At 40.1% G+C, this 20,057-nt stretch overlaps 1 protein-coding gene across 1 annotated transcript in view; it reads right to left on the minus strand.

The window, feature by feature from the left end:
* Positions 1-250: 250 nt before the first annotated feature.
* The window catches only part of POP1 (POP1 homolog, ribonuclease P/MRP subunit), a 28,718-nt gene continuing 8,911 nt past the window's right edge, over positions 251-20,057 (minus strand). The window contains exons 5-16 of the mRNA XM_049854153.1: positions 19,758-20,006; positions 17,566-17,653; positions 16,946-17,133; positions 15,851-16,107; positions 15,646-15,739; positions 15,059-15,170; positions 14,118-14,237; positions 7,685-7,800; positions 5,056-5,247; positions 3,624-3,778; positions 1,970-2,311; positions 251-1,026 (exon numbers count right to left, since the gene is read on the minus strand). Of these exons, the coding sequence (XP_049710110.1) occupies positions 372-1,026; positions 1,970-2,311; positions 3,624-3,778; positions 5,056-5,247; positions 7,685-7,800; positions 14,118-14,237; positions 15,059-15,170; positions 15,646-15,739; positions 15,851-16,107; positions 16,946-17,133; positions 17,566-17,653; positions 19,758-20,006 (2,568 nt within the window). The 3' untranslated portion in view covers positions 251-371. The remainder of the gene's footprint in view (positions 1,027-1,969; positions 2,312-3,623; positions 3,779-5,055; positions 5,248-7,684; positions 7,801-14,117; positions 14,238-15,058; positions 15,171-15,645; positions 15,740-15,850; positions 16,108-16,945; positions 17,134-17,565; positions 17,654-19,757; positions 20,007-20,057) is intronic.

Raw genomic sequence — 20,057 nt, forward strand, 5'->3', positions numbered from 1 at the left:
ATGACTACAAGGTTTTCAAAGTAGACCTGACAGCCCTTTGAGCCTAATAAAAAAAGGGGAGGGGGGAATAAAACATAGAGCTTCCAATTATTTTCAGCAAGAATTACACAGACCAAAAAAATCATGAAGCGAAAGCTTTTGGCTCTATGTGCCAAATAATTTAAAAGGATTACAGCAAAGACAGGCAAAGATGGAAATCAATGAGATTATCAGAATGATGTGAAGATTTCATCCATTTGTATAATACATCATTTTTTATTCTCATTTCCAAGAAATTTCACATAATATTCTGAAATAGAAGAGACAGTGAAAACAAAATTCTCTTATCGTGGAACTTGGCAAAGGATGTAGGGCTAGGATGTAGGACGCATTCACACCTCAATAGCAATTCTTGCAAACCGATACTGCAGGGAGGCAGGAGGCCTCAGTAACACCAAGCCCCTGTCATCTGCTGGCTGCCTGGACAGCATATCCAGCAAGCCTGTCACACTAACAAACCCCAGAGCTTCTCCACAGCCAACTGCCATGGAAAAATCCCCCTGAGTGACAAACCCCAGGAGAACCCTGGAACAGTGCGAAGTCACGGCTGGCAGAGGGCCTGCCCACAAGCCCAGTGTTAAAGCTTCGTGCCCTGCAGTAGGATCCTCTCCTGCCAGGCCCTCAGGAGCAGCACTCCCTCGTCGCTGTCTCTTCTCCATCTTTTTCTTCTCTTTCTGTTTCAGGACCTTGCTCTTAAATGGGTCACTGTGTTTGGGTTCCTGGGGCCCAAAGTAGAGCCGATCCTGGCTAAGACGAAGGAGGTCCTCCTTGGCTGGGACACAGATCATGGTGTGTGGCTCTGGGCTGCCCTTGCGGAGCAGGGACAGGCTGACCCATACCAGGCCCCTGGGGAAGTGGCCCAAGACAGACAAATAGGTCTCTCGAGTCAGGTCTTGCTGACCCCTGCCAGGGGCTCGTCGGGCTGCCCGGCTGCCCCCAGAGCTGGGCCCACACCAGGCTGACAGCTGCTTCAGTAATTTTCTCTCCCTACATGAAGTTGAAGACATGTGTTTGAGGATATTTTTCAAAGAAAGAAAAAAAAAGAAAAGATGATTAGGCATTGCCAGCGTTATGTTTTTTTTAAAACAATATGTGGGAAAGTTTCAAAACTGTAATTTTCTAAAAATTAAAAATAACACACATGGATACATCTTAGTAATGCTCTTTTCGTTTTTTCACATCTACTATTCTGAAACCGAAGAACTAAAGGCTTAAGGAGTTGAAGGCAGAGAAAAATAAGACGTTGGGATTAGAATCCAGGGCTGTAACACAGTGAAGAGGGGCTGATATTCTGATGAGCAGAGAAATGCCAAGTGACAGTTATACATAAAGTTCCACAGAGAAAGAAGAATACAGAATTATGAAGACTATAAATAAGTATGAGCCAAGGGGGCCAGGCACATTTTAAACTTAACGGGCTGCAGCAGTGTTCAGCGTGGACACACTGTTACAAGGTAGCCTCTGTGACATCGCAGTATTACACTGAATGGGTCACTAACCTATCACAAATTCAGATAATTCAAAAGCAACTAGAAGAAATCTAGTTCAGTGATTTAAAGCAAAGAACGCTTGCTCAGATATGCAGACCTTTGCTTGCTCAGATATGCAGACGTTCCTCATTACCTAAAACCATCCTTGTGACAGCACTAGTTTGTGAGCAAAGACTAAATGAAACGGGCCACAGCCTGCTTGGGAGGAAAAAGCTGCCCTGGTTTAGGCCTATTGATTACAGTATTTTAAATCTTTTCATTGGTTAGTATAATGCCCCAAATCAAACTTTATTAAGCTCTCTCTCTATGAAACAAGGCTTTTCTTTCTAGAAGTCCATAAATTCACCTGGGCTTTGCATAAAGGGAATCAGTAATTTTTACATCCTGCTCAGTGTTAAAAGAAACAATCTAAAATTTATCCAGAAGCCACATACACTTACCTAACAACGCAGAGACGACCAGTGGCAGCACCATTGTTCTCGACAGCATCCTGGTCTCCGACCCGCTTGGTCCCTGCCTGACCTTGACACTCTGTGTCCATTGCTTCTTCTGGCTCTATGGGTTCGTTTACAGACAGCTTAAGAGTTTTTTCAGGTGTGGCAGCACAAGGCACCTTACGTCTCCTTGTGTCACCCTCCTCTCCACTTGGAGATGAAGCTACAGACGATTCTTCTTGGGCCTGTACTCTTGATTCCCAGTCCTGAGTCAACTGCACCCAGGGACAGCAGAAAGGGGCCAAAGTGCCAAGCTTAACATAGTTGGGCCGTTTTGCAGGAGGGCGTCTAATAAAAAAGATGAGAACCAATTTTGAATAATTTAGAATGGGACAATTAAGTTGCCCCATATGGCCACACCCAACTTCAGGACACACCATTCCTGAAAGACTACAAGTAAACAGTGCCCCCTCAGGCTGTGCAATGATGTCTCCGTACATTTACAAGGTTCAAAAGCCAAAAGGTACAGAAGGGGTTACGGTGAAGTTTCTCTCTTTCCCCTCACCTCAAGTGACCCAGTTACCCTCCACAGAGAATATCATCAGCTCCTTATAAATCCTTCCAAGACTTTTGATGTACATATAAGCAAATATGTAAATACTTATTTCCCATTTTTATATACATGGTAGCATATTATATACAGTATTTTATAACCTCACTTTTTTCAGTTAACAAAGTATCTTATAGATTATATTCGGACATCAAGGGCTTCCTCGTTCTTTTTTTAAAAGGCTGTATGTCTTATTCCACCCTGACTATATCCTCATTTATTCAGACAGCTCTCTACCGAAGGACATTCTGGCGAGTTTTAAGCTTTTGCTTCTACAAACAATACTGCAATGAATACCCCGAATATTTTTCACGTGCACAAGTAAATCCATAGGATAAATTCTGGGGTTTGTTTGTTCCGGCACCTAGCACTGGCCTCATTAATACAACTTGCACAATCACACCATGAAGTAGGCTCTTTCTAAACTGAGGTTCCACAAGGTTAATCACAGAGCTAAGCAGTGGAGCTAAGACAGGGTGTATGACCTCACAAACCACTGCACTACCCACCCACTGCCATCAGGTTGATTCCGACTCATCGCGACCCCAGAGGGTTTCCAAGGCTGTAAGTCTGTACGGAAGCAGACTGCCACATCTTTCTCCTGCGGAGTCACTAGTGATTTCAACCACCAACCTTCCGGTTAACAGTCGACTGCTTTAGCCACTGTGCCACCAGGGCTCCTTACTACATTAGAATGCTTCTTAAAAACATATATGTGAATATTTTTATAATCTTGAAATTAGAAAAGGCTTTCTAGGCAGAACACTAAAGTCTAAGACATTACAGGAAAAACAATCGTTAAAAAGTACATAAAAATCCAAAATTGCAAGGCAAAGAAAACAGGGAAAATGTTTGCAATATATGAGAACCAAATCCAAAACAAACCCACTGTCATCAATTGCTTCAGCACCTACATAAACCATCCTTCTAACACCCTGGCCTAACCGTTCCTTGATATCCTCACTTCAAATCTGTTTCTTCAACAAACGTGGCAGCCAACATAAATAGGCACTTCCTCTCTTCCCCCTAAGAAGCCAATCAGCATCTTACCTTTTGTACTTTTCAAGAAGATTCTTAGCTTGCTCTTCAGCAAACCGAATCCCAGCAGGGCAGTCTGGGAAATCACCTGGGATGTTAGGTGACCTTTTATACTGCGAATGTACTAAACCCTCTTTTAACCCTCCAACTCTGGCACCTCGATAAATCTAAAAGAAATATCAAAAAGATAATGTCAATATACCTACTTAAAGTCAAACTGCTTAATTAATTTGTACAGGAAAAATGGGAAACAACCTAAATGTCCATCAGAACGAGAATGGACAATACATTGCAGGGTAATCCTACAATGGGTCACCACACAAGAGTAACAATGAATGAAATAGAGCTTCATCACTCGACATGGAAAAATCTCAATGCTGAGTATGCACAGTAAATTACAAAAAGATACATATGATGAAATACATAAAGTTTACAAACATAGCCAATGTAGTTATTTTATTTTTAGATACAAACATACTAAACAAAGCTATAAAAACATGCAGGTAGTGACACACCAGAATTGGACTAGTCATGAGTTTAGAAGGAAGGAGGGAGGGAACTAAGGTTTGAAGGAGGGAAAGAGGGTACTTGAAGTCAATCTGTAATGTTATTTTTTAAACTGGGCAGGAGGGTGAAGGGTACACAGGCATTCATTTGATCAGTATCTATAGTTTTTTGTGTGCTTGAAACATTTCATAATAAAAAAAATTTAAGTAGAATTACTTTAAGATATTTTCACACCTAAACGATTAAATGAATTTCCCTTGCACTAGGCATAACTGCTAAAAATCACCTGCATGAATCTAATAAATTCTTACATGCCTTTTATAATCTATAGCATCAAAGCAACATTTCAACTAACCAGCAAAAAAGATCACTCAATTTTAATACAACTTTTTGCTACAGTAGATAAACTAGGAGTATATGGTTAGCGGAAGCGCAGCAGTTAAGAGCTCCGCTGCTAACCAAAAGGTTGGCAGTTCAAATCCACGGGCCACTCCTTGGGAACTCTATGGGGCAGCCCTACTCTGTCCTACAGGGTCGCTATGAGTCGGAATCGACTCGACAGCAATGAGTCTGGTTTTTGGCTTTTTATATGGTTAGCACTTTAAAAAAATTCTATACATCTATAAAAGTTAAGACTTTTGCTTTTAAACTGTGATAAATTTCTTCAAGTGAAAAACCTCAACATTTTGTTGCCTCTACTATTCAAATATCAGGCCACTGTAAAAACCTCAAAAATTCACAATACATCAGCATAACTCTTATGAATGAAAAACTGGATCTAAGAACTGGATGCATGAAGTACATTGTATCCAGAATTATACTCTAAGGCAGAAAAGTACCACTCAATTTTGAAGTTGTACATAGGTCTGAACATTTTTCAGCACTTGAATACATTTTAAATGTTGCAACTATTAGTCAGAATCAAAAAGTAACTTACAAATGGAATCCAGAAAGCCATGCCCCAGCCCTTTGGAAGAAGGACATCCCAGCCACTTCCCCATCCCCGTCGGTCTTCACCAGTTACTTTCCCTGGTTGTTGAATCAAAAGTATAGGTATCTTGGATTCCTGGGGACCTAAAACAAGCTGTGACCCAGGCACCAGCAATTCACTTCTCATCCGGTTTAAATCCTAAAGTGGGAGAAAATAATTCAAGACAAACAATCCGAGTCTTCTGGGACATTCTAATGGGTCTCCCAATAAGCAGCTTTTAAAAAGTTAACAAATAAATGTGAGCCATTTTAAGTAAAAGGTACCCATCCTATGATAAAGCTTTTCCTCTCTGGGTTTCCATTTACCCTCTACAAGGGCCAAATTATTTTAAATAAGGTGCTAAATTTGGGCTGGAACATACTAGATGACTCAAAGTTATGAAATGACATGTATTCATTCTGCTAACCACTTATATCAAGATGAATCTTATGCTTTGATATTCTGTCCCTGCATTTACTTTGATTAAGATTTGTTGTCATGAAATAAAAAGACAGAACACAGTGCCAATGTCTCAAGAAGGGGCAACTGGAAAAATACAGTGGCTTCTGAGGATTTTTCACTACCTTTTAAGGATTCAAGACAGAAAATTCTATAAACTATTTGTTAAATGGAACATAGTGAGTAGATAGTAACACAACCTTTTAGATTTCTCTTGCCAGCTGTAAAAAGAGATTAACAGGTAGGCCAGGGGGCCACCACTTGATTTAGAAAACTGTACAAGAGACTGCCTCCATGTTGAAAAGTCTAATTGCTACCTCAGGAATGCTCTTCAGGCTACCACCAAGTCCTAATTCTTTTTTTTTTTTTTACCATTGCACCAGTTTCCACTAACATCTGTACATTGGTGATTCCAAAATGTTTATCTCTTCATCCCAGACCTTTCCTCCCTGGTTAGAAACCTGGCTCCCAGACTTCTACTCCTGGGAAGTCCTATATGGTTGATGTTAGTTGCTGTCAAGCTGGCTCCAACTCATGGTGACCCCAACAGGACAAAACGTTGCCTGGTCCTGTACCATCTTCATGATCATTGGTATGTTTGTGTCTACTATTGCAACCACTGTGTATTTTAAGAGCCTCCCAAACTAGAGGAGAGCTCATCTTCCAGCACTATATTAGACAATATTCTGTGGTGATCCATAAGGTTTTCATTAGCTAATTTTTTAAAGTAGATCACCAGGCCTTTCTTCCTAGTCTCTCTTAATCTGGAAGCTCTGTTGAAACCTGTCCACCACGGGCGACCCTGCTGGTATTAGGAATATCGCTGGCATAGCTTCCAAGCATCATAGCAACATGCAAGCCACCACAGTACAAGAAACTGACAGACAGGTGGTGGGAAAGTCCCATAAGCCTCTCAAACTCAACTTTTTCAAGACTGACCTCATCATCTTTCTCACCACTTTTGCTCTCCACCTGTATTCCCCATCTAGCTGAAAGATGCCATAATTTACACAGTTCATTTATTCACTCAGATTTTTACTGAGCACCTCGTATGTACCAGGTGCTTTGCCAGAATCTGGGAATACAGCACCGTGAACAAGTCAGACATGGTCCTGGTTCTCTTTTAGCTGATATTCTAAACCCAAGCTGGAATATTAGGAGCTAGCCTACAGGTTTCCTCCTTTCTTACTTCTCGTCTTCCAACCAGTTACCAAGTCTTGTCAATTTTATCTTCCAGAAATATATATTAAGCTCCATCCCCTTCATCCTGGGTCTCCTCCCCTACTGCCAGGATTCAGGCTCTTGTCATGTCATACCTGGATGATCTCAAGAGCTCTTGAAGTCATCCAACCACTAGTCTTCTCTCCAGCTCCACTCCTCCCCATCATCACCCCCAGTCTAATCTACTCTCCATACTACTAACAGAGTGAAATCTGATCATGTCAGTGTTCTGCTTAAAACCTTATCTTCAGGATAAAATCCGAATCCTTAAAATGACTCAAGGCTCCTATTTACCTCTCCAATTTCATTTCCTGCCCCACCCTCACCTCTAAGCTACTGATTTATCTGGAGATTCATGAGCATATCATCCTGTTTTGGCCTGAGCCTTTGGGCATGCTGTTCTCACTTCCTGCAATCCTTTCTCCACCGCAGCCTTGCTCCTGCCCCAGAGAAGTCTGGGCAATTCGGACCAGCTCCTCCAGCTAGGAAGCCTCCCCTAATTTCCCTAGTCTGAGCTCAGAACCTCTTCCTTAGGCTTCCTTAGTACCCTATACCTTTGACTATAGCCTATTCATCTCCTCCATCATTTATTACAATGCCTGGCCCTTGGTAGGTGTTCAGAAATGTGAAATGAAAGAAAACGAAGACCATTTAAGGGAAAAAAAAGAAAAACATGTATTTAAACTATAAGGCTATCATTTCAAGAAAAAGGCTTTAACTTTTTCTAGAGATAGTCTACCCTAAAAACAGGAGAAAGAAGTATCTTAGTCTGTATCATAAGGAAGTGAGCAATAATCTGTCTGAAAATAAAATGAAGTCTATGGGATTCTATAAAGTATGAAATAACACCTTACAGCTTCTAGAATTGTAACCTGTCATTCATGACCTTACCAATAAACCCTATGCCATGAGTTACCTGATCCGAGATTTTATTCTCTGTGACACTCTTACAGATAGCTTGGTTCCAAATAAAGCTATGTGTACACTCCACAGGCACACCCTCCAGAAGCAGCTGTCTAGCTTTCTCATTATCTAAGAGGGAAAAGAAATAACCTTTAAACCATATCCTTTAGATCAATGAAGTCAAACTCTACAAGTTGCCAGTAGACCTTTTTGTCATAAAAGAAAGTATTTTATAGGGACATACTTAACTTCTCTAGAAGACATTTGAAAAGAAATTAAGTTATTCTTACAGCTGGTTTCATAATTTGTGAACTGGCAAAGGCTCTGAAAATTTTTATGGCTGACACTTACTGTTAGTATATATAAGCATGCAAACATCACATTAAATTGCCTCTAACTGCCTAATTCCAAATTCAAGATAATCAAATTCTAGAACCACTACAGAGGTGAGCAATGCCTCTATAACCTGCTGAGACAGGCCAGGCCATGTTTTAGCTATTGGCTTCAGTGTTTTGTCTACCATTCCTGGCACAACAGCAGGGAGCCAAGAGATATCCTTTTCTTCAGCCTCCTACTTCCAATCTCTGATAACCATTTTTAATTGAACTAAATATTTAGTCTTCTCTGTGAATCATATTATTCCAGTCCATTAAAATGAGCTTATTTTCTGTGAAGCATTGCTTCTTCTCTTTAAATAAGCTACGCTACAACAGGAAGTACTCTAATGGAGAAGGGCAAGGAATTTTCTCCAGTTATAAGTATGTATATTAACAGGAGGGATATCCTACATGCCAAATTTCATTTTGTTGGACTGAAGAATAAAAAAAACAAAACAACAACAACAAAAAAACCTCAGCCAATTCATGAGCTTCAGCAATGGTTCTAAAATGCCAACCAACACAGAAAGGTCACTCAAAGTCACATACCTGTGTGGATTTAGTGGCTGGAAAAAAAAATAAGTTGGAAGTGTGACCAAGTGTGGGCCAAAGTGTGACAGACTTCAGGCAAGAACAAAGTTAAAGAAAATTAAATTGATGGAAAGTTCGGAGATGCAAACTTCTTCAAAGCAGTAACTGCAAGGGTGTCACACGAATAAACATATGCACACCCATGTTCACTGCAGCGCTATTGACAATAGCAAAAAGATGGAAACAACCTAAGGGCCCATTAACAGATGAACAGATAAATTATGGTACATACACACAATGGAAAGCTAAGCAACGATAACGAACAACAATGAATCCACAAAACATCTCATAACATGGATGAATCTGGAGGGCATTATGCTGAGTGAACTAAGTCAATTACAAAAGGACAGATAATTTGTGAGACAAATAATTTTTTTTTTTCCTGTGTGTAAGAGAAGGTTTACACACAGAAAAAAAAAATCGATGGTTACAAGGGGGGAGGGACGGGAAGGGGAAATCACTAGATAGGAGACAAGTGTTAACTTTGATGAAGGGAAAGACAAAACACAATATAGGGAAAGTCAGTACAACTTGACCAAAGCAAAGCCACAGAAGCTTTTTAGACACATCCAAACACGTTGAGGGACTGAGTTATTGGTCCTGAGGTCTGGCGGCCATGGTCTCAGGGGGCATCTAGGTCAACTGGCATAACATAGTTCATAAGGAAAATGTTCTACATCTTACTTTGGTGAATAGTGTCTGGGGTCTTAAAAGCTTGTGAGCAGTCATCTAAAATACATCTATTGGTCCCATCGCGTTTGGAGCAAAGGAGAATGAAGAAAACCAAAGACACAAGGAAAATATCAGTCCAAAGAACTAATGGACCAATGAACCATAGCCTCCACCAGCCTGAACTCAGAAGAACTAGATGGTGCCCAGCTACTACCACCGGCTTGTCTGACATGGATCACAATAGAGGGTTCCAGACAGTACAGAAGAAAAATGTAGAACAAAACTCAAATTCACAAAAAAAGACCAGACTTTACTGGTCTGACAGAGACTGGAGGGACCCCCAAGACCATGGCCCCCGGAAACCCTGGAAACTCAGAACTGAAGCCACTCCCAAAGTCCACCTTTCAGACAAAGATTAGACAGGCCTATAAAACAAACAATAACACACGTGAGGAATGAGCTCCTTAGGCCAATCAAGTATAGGAGACCTAATGGGCAACACCTGCCCAAAAGCAAAAATGAAAAGGCAGGAAGGGGCAGGAAAACCTGGACTAAAGGGCATAGGGAATACGGGGCATAAAGGGAAAAGGGGAGAGTGATGACGCATTGCAGAGATTGCAACCAGTGTCACAAAAACAATTGTGGAATCTCAAGTCACAGAGCTGTGTGCTGTGAATGTTCACACTGCTCATCTAGGAGCAAAAAAGCTCCATTTCAAATAGCCTCTGTCTATCCAGAGCTCTTGCCTTGTAGAGCACTGCTACAGATTTGAGTATTAGAACTTGGATTTCATTCATGTTGGGCTGCAGACAAGAGATACAGTTAATTCCCAGGGTGTAAAGACACAGGAAAGGACTAACTCATCTTTAAATATTCTTTAAAAAAGAAGAAAGCAGAGCATGTCTGCAGGCAAAGGAGAAGGACCTTTTAGGTCAGTAGTACCCACAGGTGACAGAAGAGAATATTAGCAGCTGAGTCAGCCTGCACATCAGCGTGTGTTGTAGGACTATCAGTTCTGGATGTAATTACAAGTCCTGCCATATAAAGCATTTTCTCTTTCATAACCAGACAAAGCCTTGTAATTGACTACATAACTCCAGAATTATGACTTAAAGATTGAATGAAATAGCTTGTCTTCTCCTTTCTTATGTGTATGTGAAAATCGCCAAATTCCAAATTAAAATTTTCTTTGAAAGGTTTACTAAGAGAAGCAAAGGAAACTAAGAAACGGCTGTATCCTTTGGGAATCAAACAAAACTAAAGTTACAGCCTTAAGTTCACTCTATTTTTAATTAAGTATTCAAAGCAGTTAAAGGGGGCCCACATGAAGCTATTAGATATTTTCTCCCAAGAGCGGAAACCAAGAAGCCGTGGCCATATCACCGGTAACTGGCACTTCTGAAAGTCAGCCGCAAACCAGAGCTCTAAAAGTGCTGGCACGAGCTATAAAAAATAAAAGGATGATCACTCACCTACCATTCTAAGAGGAACAGGGCTCTTTCCATGTTTTCAAGGTCACATTACCAAACAATGTGTAAAGACTAAAACAAGCTTTATAAGCATAATGTAAGCTCAATATTTCTTAAAGCAAATTTCTCTCTGACAGACAAGGACCAGTTAAAAAAATCTATCAAAGCAAATCAGCAAATACTAAGTACAGCAAATAATAAAAAACAGTATAGCAGGAATAATATTTTTAAATCTCAACTAGAAAACCAGTTACTTGCATGGAAAAATGCTGCAAAAGACCTCTTCGAAGTGTTAAGATGAAAGGAACATACAGAGTCACTGCACCAAAAAGATTTGGTCGATGTTCAACCACTTCAGGAGGTAGTATATGGTCAAGAAATGATGGAAGAAGTTCAAGCTGCAATGAAGGCACTGGTGAAAAACAAGGCTCCAGGAATTGACAGAATACCAGTCGAGATGTTCCAACAAACAGATCCAGCACTGGGGGTACTCACTCATCTATGCCAAGAAATTTGGAAGACAGCTACCTGGCCGGCTGCCTGGAAGAGATCCATATTTGTGCCCATTCCAAAGAAAGGTAATCCAAGAGAATACAGACGTTAACCAACAACATCATTCATATCATACTCCAGTAAAATTTTGCTGAAGATCATTCAAAAACGGTTGTAGCTGTACATCCACAGGGAACTGCTAGAAATTCAAGCCAGATTCAGAAGAGGATATGGGATGAGGAATATCACTGCTGACGTAGATGGATCTTGGCTGAAAGCAGAGAATACCAGAAAGATATTTACTTGTGTTTTATTGAATGCAAAGGCATTCGACTGTGTGGATCATAACAAACCATGGATAACATTGGGAAGAACGGGAATTCCAGAACACTTAATTGTGCTCATGAGGAACTTGCACATAAATCAAGGCAGTCACTCAAACAGAACAAGTGGATATTGTGTGGTTTAAAATCAGAAAAAGTATGTGTCAGGGTTGCATCATTTCACCATATTGATTCAGTCTGTATGCTGAGCAAATAATCCGAGACGCTGGACTATATGAAGAACTCAGCATCAAGACTGGAGGGAGACTCATTAACAACCTGCGATATGCAGATGACACAATCTTGCTTGCTGAAAGCGAAGAGGATTTAAAGCAATTACTGATGAAGATCAAAGACTACAGCCTTCAGTATGGATTACAACTCAACATAAACCAAAAAGAAAAATCCTCACAATTGGACCAATAAGCAATATCACGATAAAAAGAGAAAATATTAACATTGTCAAGGATTTTATTTTACTTGGATCCACAATCAATGCTCATGGAAGCAGCAGTCAGGAAATCAAACAATGTACTGCACTGGGCAAATCTCGTGCAAAAGACCTCTTTAAAGCATTGAAAAGCAAAGATGTCACTTTGAGGACTAAGGTGTGTCTGACCCAAGCCATGGTATTTTCGATCACCTCATATGCATGCGAAACTGGACAATGAATAAGGAAGACCGAACAATTGATGCCTTTGAATTACGGTGCTGGCAAAGAATATTGACTATAACACGGACTGCCAGTAGAATGAACAAGTCTCTTGGAAGAAGTACAGCCAGAGTGCTCCTTGGAAGCGAGGATGGCAAGACTTCATCTCACACACTTTGGACATGTTATTGGGAGGGACTAGTCCCTGAAGAAGGACATCATACTTGGTAAAGTAGAGGGTCAGCAAAAAAGAGGAAGACCCTCAACGAGATGGACTGACACAGTGGCTGCAACAATTGGCTCAAACATAGCAAGGACTGTGAGGATGGCTGTCATACACAGGGTCGCTATGAGTCAGAACCGACTCGATGATACCTAACAACAATATTTAACTCAGGCTCAAAAGCTAAATGATCAACTAAACTTTTTCCAAGCATCTGACAATATGCACCATCACTTTAGGTTCTTCAAGTGCCCTCCCTTCAAGAGTGCTCTAATTCCCAGTACACAAAAGAAGACAAAAAGTATGTCATCCACATCAGGCAAGCCCCTCTTTTTTTTTTTTTTTAGTTAATTGACCTAGCTCATCAAAGTATATTTCTAACCTTAGTTTTGAGTCATCGTCCTAGAGACGTTATGGTTGTTAGTACTACTGTTACACAATACTAACTCCTTAAAAAGTTTACTTCTTTACGTAGGTCACCTATCAAATACTTCTTCAAAGAGATCACTTAAACCAGGTGTTAATGAAAGATCACAGCAGTGACTAACATGATGACAAGCTTTTATCGTAGAATTAAATTGTGCTTTTCAAGATAGACTGTAATTTTCCTTGCAGTGATTCAGATTAAGATAAAAAGCCTCAGATAAGATTTAATACATAGCTGCCCACTCCAAAAAAAGGTTTGAGGCAGTAAGGAATGCTAAGTAGAATTTACCTACAGCTTTAAAGTGGTCACGGTAGCCAGCATTTGTTTGTTTGTTGGATGTAGTCTAAGAGAAGCAGATGCTGCAACTTTTAGGATTGCACCAAACCCTAAGGCCATTAAAAAAAAGGGGGGGGGGGGAATCACTCATTGAGTAAAGTCTTAGGCCTCATAATTAACTAACTTACAATAATATCTTCACACTACTCTCTCATCTAATCCACATTTCATGTGAAGTTCTGAGAGTAATTTATTACTCACTTAATAAGCTATCTAGCTACATATGGAGGGGTAAAAAATTCTGACGTTGTTACTACACACACCTGTATTTTTTTCTACAAAGATTCACAAGCCTAATTTTAATTATCCTTCCAATTAAATGCATTTAAATGACAGTAAATACAATGAGACATTACTGCAATCACCATGAATTCCAGATAAAACTAAAATTTTAGCCAACTCCTACCCACCTTGCTTTGCCACCCCAACCCAACAAATCTCTCAGGCCATTCAATTCAATCTAAACCAAGACATCTCAGACCTCAGCACCTGGGATGGCCTTGCCAGGATTCGAACCTGGATCATCTGTATGGTCAGACAGAGGCTTCCACTGAGCACAAGACCAGCTTCGGGTGCAGATCCCTTCCTCAGAATTAAAATCCTGAATAGCCTGTTTTGGAGAACTTGGTTTGCAGAGAGACAGGTTTTACTAGATACTAAATATACAGAACTCATTAAAAAAAAGAACATAAGACTCAGGCTACATGTTTTCCAGAAGATACTTCCACATACAACCTCCTTCCATCATAATCATCTTTTAATGCAGACAAAGACTGCCCTCATTTATTACAGATGAAGTTATTAAAGAGGAGTCAGAGACAGAACTCTTCTACTGGACTGCTCGAAATAATAAGCAAAATCAGGGGTTCTTTCAAGAACTTTACCTTGGCATTTTTCTGGATCAGGCAAAGCTTTGGATCTCTTATGAGGCAAATTTATTCGAGGATCCCCAACTGTCAGTCCCAGAATAGTACCTGCTGGAATTTCTCCTGGTGATGTTATTCCTTTAACAACAGCAAGAAGAAGAAAAGCTTTCGGCAAGCAATTTGCATTAAATACACATTCGCTCGTATTTTCAGATCTTTCACATTTTCCATTGACATTTTTTCTTCATATTTGAAAATAAGTATCTGCTTCTTTTCCCACTGGTACTTTCAGAGAATAAATTGACATTCATAAAGAGAATAAATCAACATTCATAAAGAGCCAAGAGTTTCTGCAAAAAACATTAAACTAACAAAAACAGGGTATTTTACAACACAAACATGTATGCTTCTGTCAATAACTATAGTAGCCATAAGCACAATGCAACCATGAATAGGTTAGTATAGATTTTAGTTCAGTACCAAATACATGCATTCATATCAAACGCCAGCTACTTGGAATATTAACATTGCATTTGTTGGTTTGTTTCAGAAACAAACATGAATATAATGTTTATTCTATTCACTGAGTTTAGCTACCTCTCTTCGTTGCTTCTCTTGCTGTATTGTAACAAACAGCTGCACGTTACAAAGCAACATCACATGTAGGTGGAGTCCCTGGGTGGTAGAAATGGTTAAGAGGCTGCTAAACGAAAAGGTTGAAGGTTTGGGTCCACCCAGAGGCACCTTGGAAGAAAGGCCTGGCAATCTACTTCCAATTAATCAGCAATTAAAAACCCTACGGAGCACAGTTCTACTGTGATACACATGGGGTTGCCATGAGTCAGAACTAACTCCACGGCAACTAGTACTGGTATTACACACGTAGGTGGCCCCAGTGTCAGATGCTCTGTTGACCACTTCCCTCCCCCCCAGTATAAGCCAGCGTTCCCTTTGCATACCTCTCAACAATTCAAAAAAGTCTTCTTGTCTGTGATGAAGGGAAACGTTATCAGGATTCCTACAGGTTTCAATCCACCAGCAGTGAGGTGTCGTCTCTGTATCCTCGCCATCCTGAAAAAGAACAGCTCCTGTTAACCAGACAAATAATCAATCAGACTTTTAATAATTTTGTTATGGTTGTGATATTGGCCCCACACCCCTTGTGTGTGTGTGTAAATGTGTTAGAGGGGAACCAGGGAGGTTGCCATTATATTTAATATGGTAATTAACACCAGACTAACTCTTCTAATTAGAGGCAAACCAAAAAAACCAAACCCATTGCCGTTGAGTTGATTCTGACTCATGGTGAGCTTACAGGACAGAGAGAAGTGCCCCATAGAGTTTCCAAGGCTGTAATCTTTATGGAAGCAGACTGCCACGTCTTTATCCCACAGAGTCACTGGTGGTTTTGAAACATTGACCTTTAGGTTAGCAGTCGAATTCTTTAACCACTGCGCCACCAGGGCTCATAATTATGTATTAGGCTTCACAGATTTGCTAGAATGACATGATGAGAATGAAACACTACAGTCACATTTACTCTTACGGTGTGGACAGAAGCAGCTTTTAGTGCCTCAGTTAGGACGGAATGGGAGAGTGGACCAATCAGCCGGTATCTGTTCATCTCCATCGTCAAATCACTAAAGAGAGAAAGAGAAATTTCCATTATATACAATGTCTGTGCTGTTGGCAAAAATGGAGAAGTCTTCAGTAAAAATGTTCAGTAGGTTCAGAGCAAATTCAAACCATACCTAATTACAATGCCTGTGGCTGGCGATACCCAAGAACATGGCTGCTGTGGATCTCTAGTTGCGTCCCCAATAAATTTTTTAACTGGTATAGCATTTTCTCCACCATCTTTGTGTTTTCTTTTCTTGCCAATTTTCTCATCAGGCAGTTCAGTTTGGCTTTTTTCTTGGGGCGGTGTCAGAAGAGGGTCAGGAGTGCAGACAGTTGATTTGATAGGTTCCATACACCGGCACACTGCTTTTATTTCCTCTAAGATCTCCTGAGGATACATTTAAACATTTACTTTTACATTTTGAAATTTAAAAACATTACAGATTTAACTTAGTTTCACCAAAAAACTAAACCCATTGCCGTTGAGCCAATTCCAACTCATAGCAACCCTACAGGACAAAGTAGGACTGCCCCATAGGGTTTTCAAGGAACAGTTGGTGGATTCGAACTGCCAACCTTTTGGTTAGCAGCCAAGCTCTTAACCACTACACCACCAGGGTTAATGTATGTTATTTTCTCCCTTTTAAAAATTCACATCTTTATAAAAAATTCAGAAATTATAGATTAAATTCATATCATCTAAAGCTTTTTTGGTTTTTTTGAGTAGCTCATGGCAATTTGAACAAAACAGTACTCCTAAATGTCCAAGATTATGAAAACAACATGACCACTCTGACCAAATTAAAAAGAGCATAAAATGAAAATTAGAGAAAGTTTATAGTCTAAAAGCAGTGAGTATGCCAAAGAAAGGAAGCAGCATTTTAAAATTCATCAGAATTACTCAAACCAGCTTCTCATCACCAAATAGGCTCTCACAAGCACCTAAAACACCTAGATACCTGTGGACCAATTCAGGCAGTGGAGGCATTGGTCCAAATGCAACAATGCAAACCATTTGCATAATAGGCTGGTTTTCATCTATGTACTTAAGGTCTACTAACGAGTGAGAGGTCAAGGTACACTTATATTTATACAACTTCCCCCCATATTCAAATATCAGATTATCAGTCAAATTTTTACACTATTTAAATTTCTAGAGTGCTGACTCCTGTGGTAATTAGGAATGTAGGAACACAATGACGGGAAACTAATCTGAAGGATGATACCTGTTTAACAGTGGGATGGAGCCAGATCCACAACTGCCTGCTCTCCGAGGCATCACCAGGGCTCCTCTGGGACTTCCAAATGAATGTGACAGGCCCAAGCATTTCTCTGGGGTATTGATTTGCCCGGTAAAGCATCAAACTACCTTGACGCTTTCCAGATAAATAGTGAACTGCAGCAAAAGTCAATCCTGAAAATAACGAAAGCAAAATTCCATGATTTCAAGTGTTGAGACCGCATTATTATTTCCTTATGGCCGTACTGTTATTTATTCTGTTTCCCAGAGGGATGAAGTCTTGTTTTTGATCATTGCCTACATCAATGCCTGACACACAGTAAGGTCTCAACAAATACTTATTGAATAAATGACTTAATGAAAGTTTCAGGTTTCTTCCTGCCTAAGTTCACTCCACTAGAAAAATGGTTCTCTCACTTTACGCTTGACAATGTTAGAAATGATTTAAAAGCCACCCCACCATTCCTTAAGTTAATTGGGGACAAGAACTGTCTCACATATTTTTATGTGCATTTGAATGCCAAAATGCTTATAGCAGACACCCACTCATGAAATGAAATAAAAATACAAGGGCTAAAACAGGACTCAGCTTTAAAATAAGTTTACCTGTTTCTATGCTACACATTTGAGAAAGTGCCTTTAGTATTTCTTCTTCTTTGCCCTTCAACTCCAAACAACAGTAGTAGGATAAATCCTGCACAAAGCGGGAGACAAAATTAGATAGTTAGAAGTTTACATAGGCTCCGGAAGCCTCTACGGATCCAAAAACACAGGAGAAATTGCTAAAGCCATCTTTTCATAAGTCAAAATCTGAAACCTGCCAATTCCTTATTACATTAACAAATATTCTTAAACCAGCTGGAATCAAAATGAAATGATTTATGTTATTCATAATTTTCATTTAAAATGGACTTTACAGTGTCCTACTTTTTAGGAAGAAAATCTGTGTTTTATCCCATATTTACAGACAAGTTCTAAGTAGGGTGTAAATACTGCATCTAAGTAAAGGATTATTCCTCCTCAGAATCTAAGAAAACAAAGTAGAATAAGCAAAACAACGGTAAATTCTGCAAAATTACGCTAAGGTTGCTCACTTTGCTTAGCTAATCTGGGGCCTCGGCGTTACTTTAAAGACACAATACTGTGAAAATTAATTCATCCCATATTCCTCAGCCTCTACTATGGCATGTACCTTTCACTAAGTAACAATATACAAGGAAAAATGATATTAGTGAGAGTAAGACTATACCAATTTAAATATATGAAAAGAGATCAGATTGAGTTAGTGAAATCAACATGTTTAAATAATTGTAATAACAGTTAATACTCCCTGGAAGGTTACTGAGTACCAGGCACTGGGTTAAACTCCTTTCATGGATTGTCATTTAATCCTCCCAACAACCTTATGGACTAGGCAGTACTGTTATCTCAAGGTTGTTCCTTGAACAAAGTCATACAGTTAGTAAATGGAGGAGCCAAGACCAAGAGTGTGAAAGATAGGCCCTTCTGCAAAGAGCAAATTTCTAAATATGTACTGAAAGAGATAGGAATCAATTTAATTAGCTATTTGGGGGTCAACGGTATCAAATAAATACTACTAAGAGGTTCTAAAAGGAGCCCTGTTGGCAGTTTGAACCCACCCATCAGCTCCTCGGGAGAAAGATCTGCTTCTGTAAAGATCACAGCCAAGAAAACTCTACAGGGCAGTTCTCCTCTGCCACATCGGGCTGCTATGAATTGAAGTCAACTCGACAGCACCTAACAACAAGAGGCTCTAAAACAAACTGTCCTCTCAAAGAGTTTAAAACATCTTTCCCAGCATCCCATTGCACCCAGGGCAGTATTTTGAACACTGCTCAGGGCACATAGTAAAACCAAAACCAAACCCGCCACTGTAGATTCCGACTCATAGTGACATTGTAGGACAGGGTAGAACTGTCCCAAAAGGTTTCCAAAGCTGTAAGTCTTTACAGAGTAGACTGCCACATCCTTCTTCCACAGAGCGCCTGGTGGGTTTGAACTGCCAGCCCTTTGGTTGGCAGCTGATCGCTTTAACCGCTGCACCACCAAGCCTCCCTACTAAATGAATCAATGTTGAATAATCTGAAACATGGCCCTCAAGACCCTGCATGATATGGTTCCTATTTATTCCTCTAGCCTAATACACTAATGCGTCCTTGCTCTCACTCTCTTCATCCTTGTCACACACAGCTTCCTTCAATTCTTCACTCACCAGGCTTCTTTCTGCCTTCCCCATTTCTTCTTCCTTAAATCTCAGCTCAGACATCACTTCCACGGGGAAGTCTTCCTTGTTCCTATTATGAATGTGTATACTGCATACTTTCCCTTTATAATCAGATATTCGAATAATGATTTGATTAATGTCAGTCTCCCTACTAATTTAGGCTGCTTTATCTCTAACATCTAGCAAAGTGCTTTGTGCTCAACAATAATTTTAAAATGAATAACCTCATAAATAGGGGTTTGGTATACCAAGAACTATTCTAAAAGCTTACTGTATTTTTACACAAATAACACATGCCTTCTGTGTTTGTTTGCCAGCCACACCCTAGTCCCCTGAGAAGTACCCCCCTGAGGTATTTTCATAAGTGCAGTATGCTAATTTTTTTTACAGCAACATGCGAACAAGGAATGGCGTGGTGGCGCTTCTGAAGGTGCCTCCTGGGAGAAGGGCACGGCCAGCAAGCAAACGCAGAAGGCACGTGCTATCTGTGTAAAAACATGGTATACTTGAAAGAATCTAAACAGAAAGAAGAAAACCAAATTGGAAAAGCTACCTGAAGAAGGCAACGGTTAGTCATGGCTCGATAGCAGGCTCGGTGGCTCTTGACTGTCGGCCTCTCCCCGAGGCAGTAGCCCCACTTCTTGACCATGTGAAACCGTTTGGCGTGCCAGATATGAGTTTCTAACCACATGTTCTTCTTTTGTCTACGGTTAAATTCCAGCACCTGGTTTTTGTGACATCTTCGAGCTTTATGGCATTTATTTTTTGAATGTTCTTTTTTCTGATGCACTGCTTTCTCTGCCTGTATTTTCAGGAAGAGAAGGCAGATTTCAGTTTGTAAGTATCCCAAAAC

Source organism: Elephas maximus, chromosome 15 (genome assembly GCF_024166365.1).
Source record: "Elephas maximus indicus isolate mEleMax1 chromosome 15, mEleMax1 primary haplotype, whole genome shotgun sequence".
NCBI lineage: Eukaryota > Metazoa > Chordata > Mammalia > Proboscidea > Elephantidae > Elephas > Elephas maximus.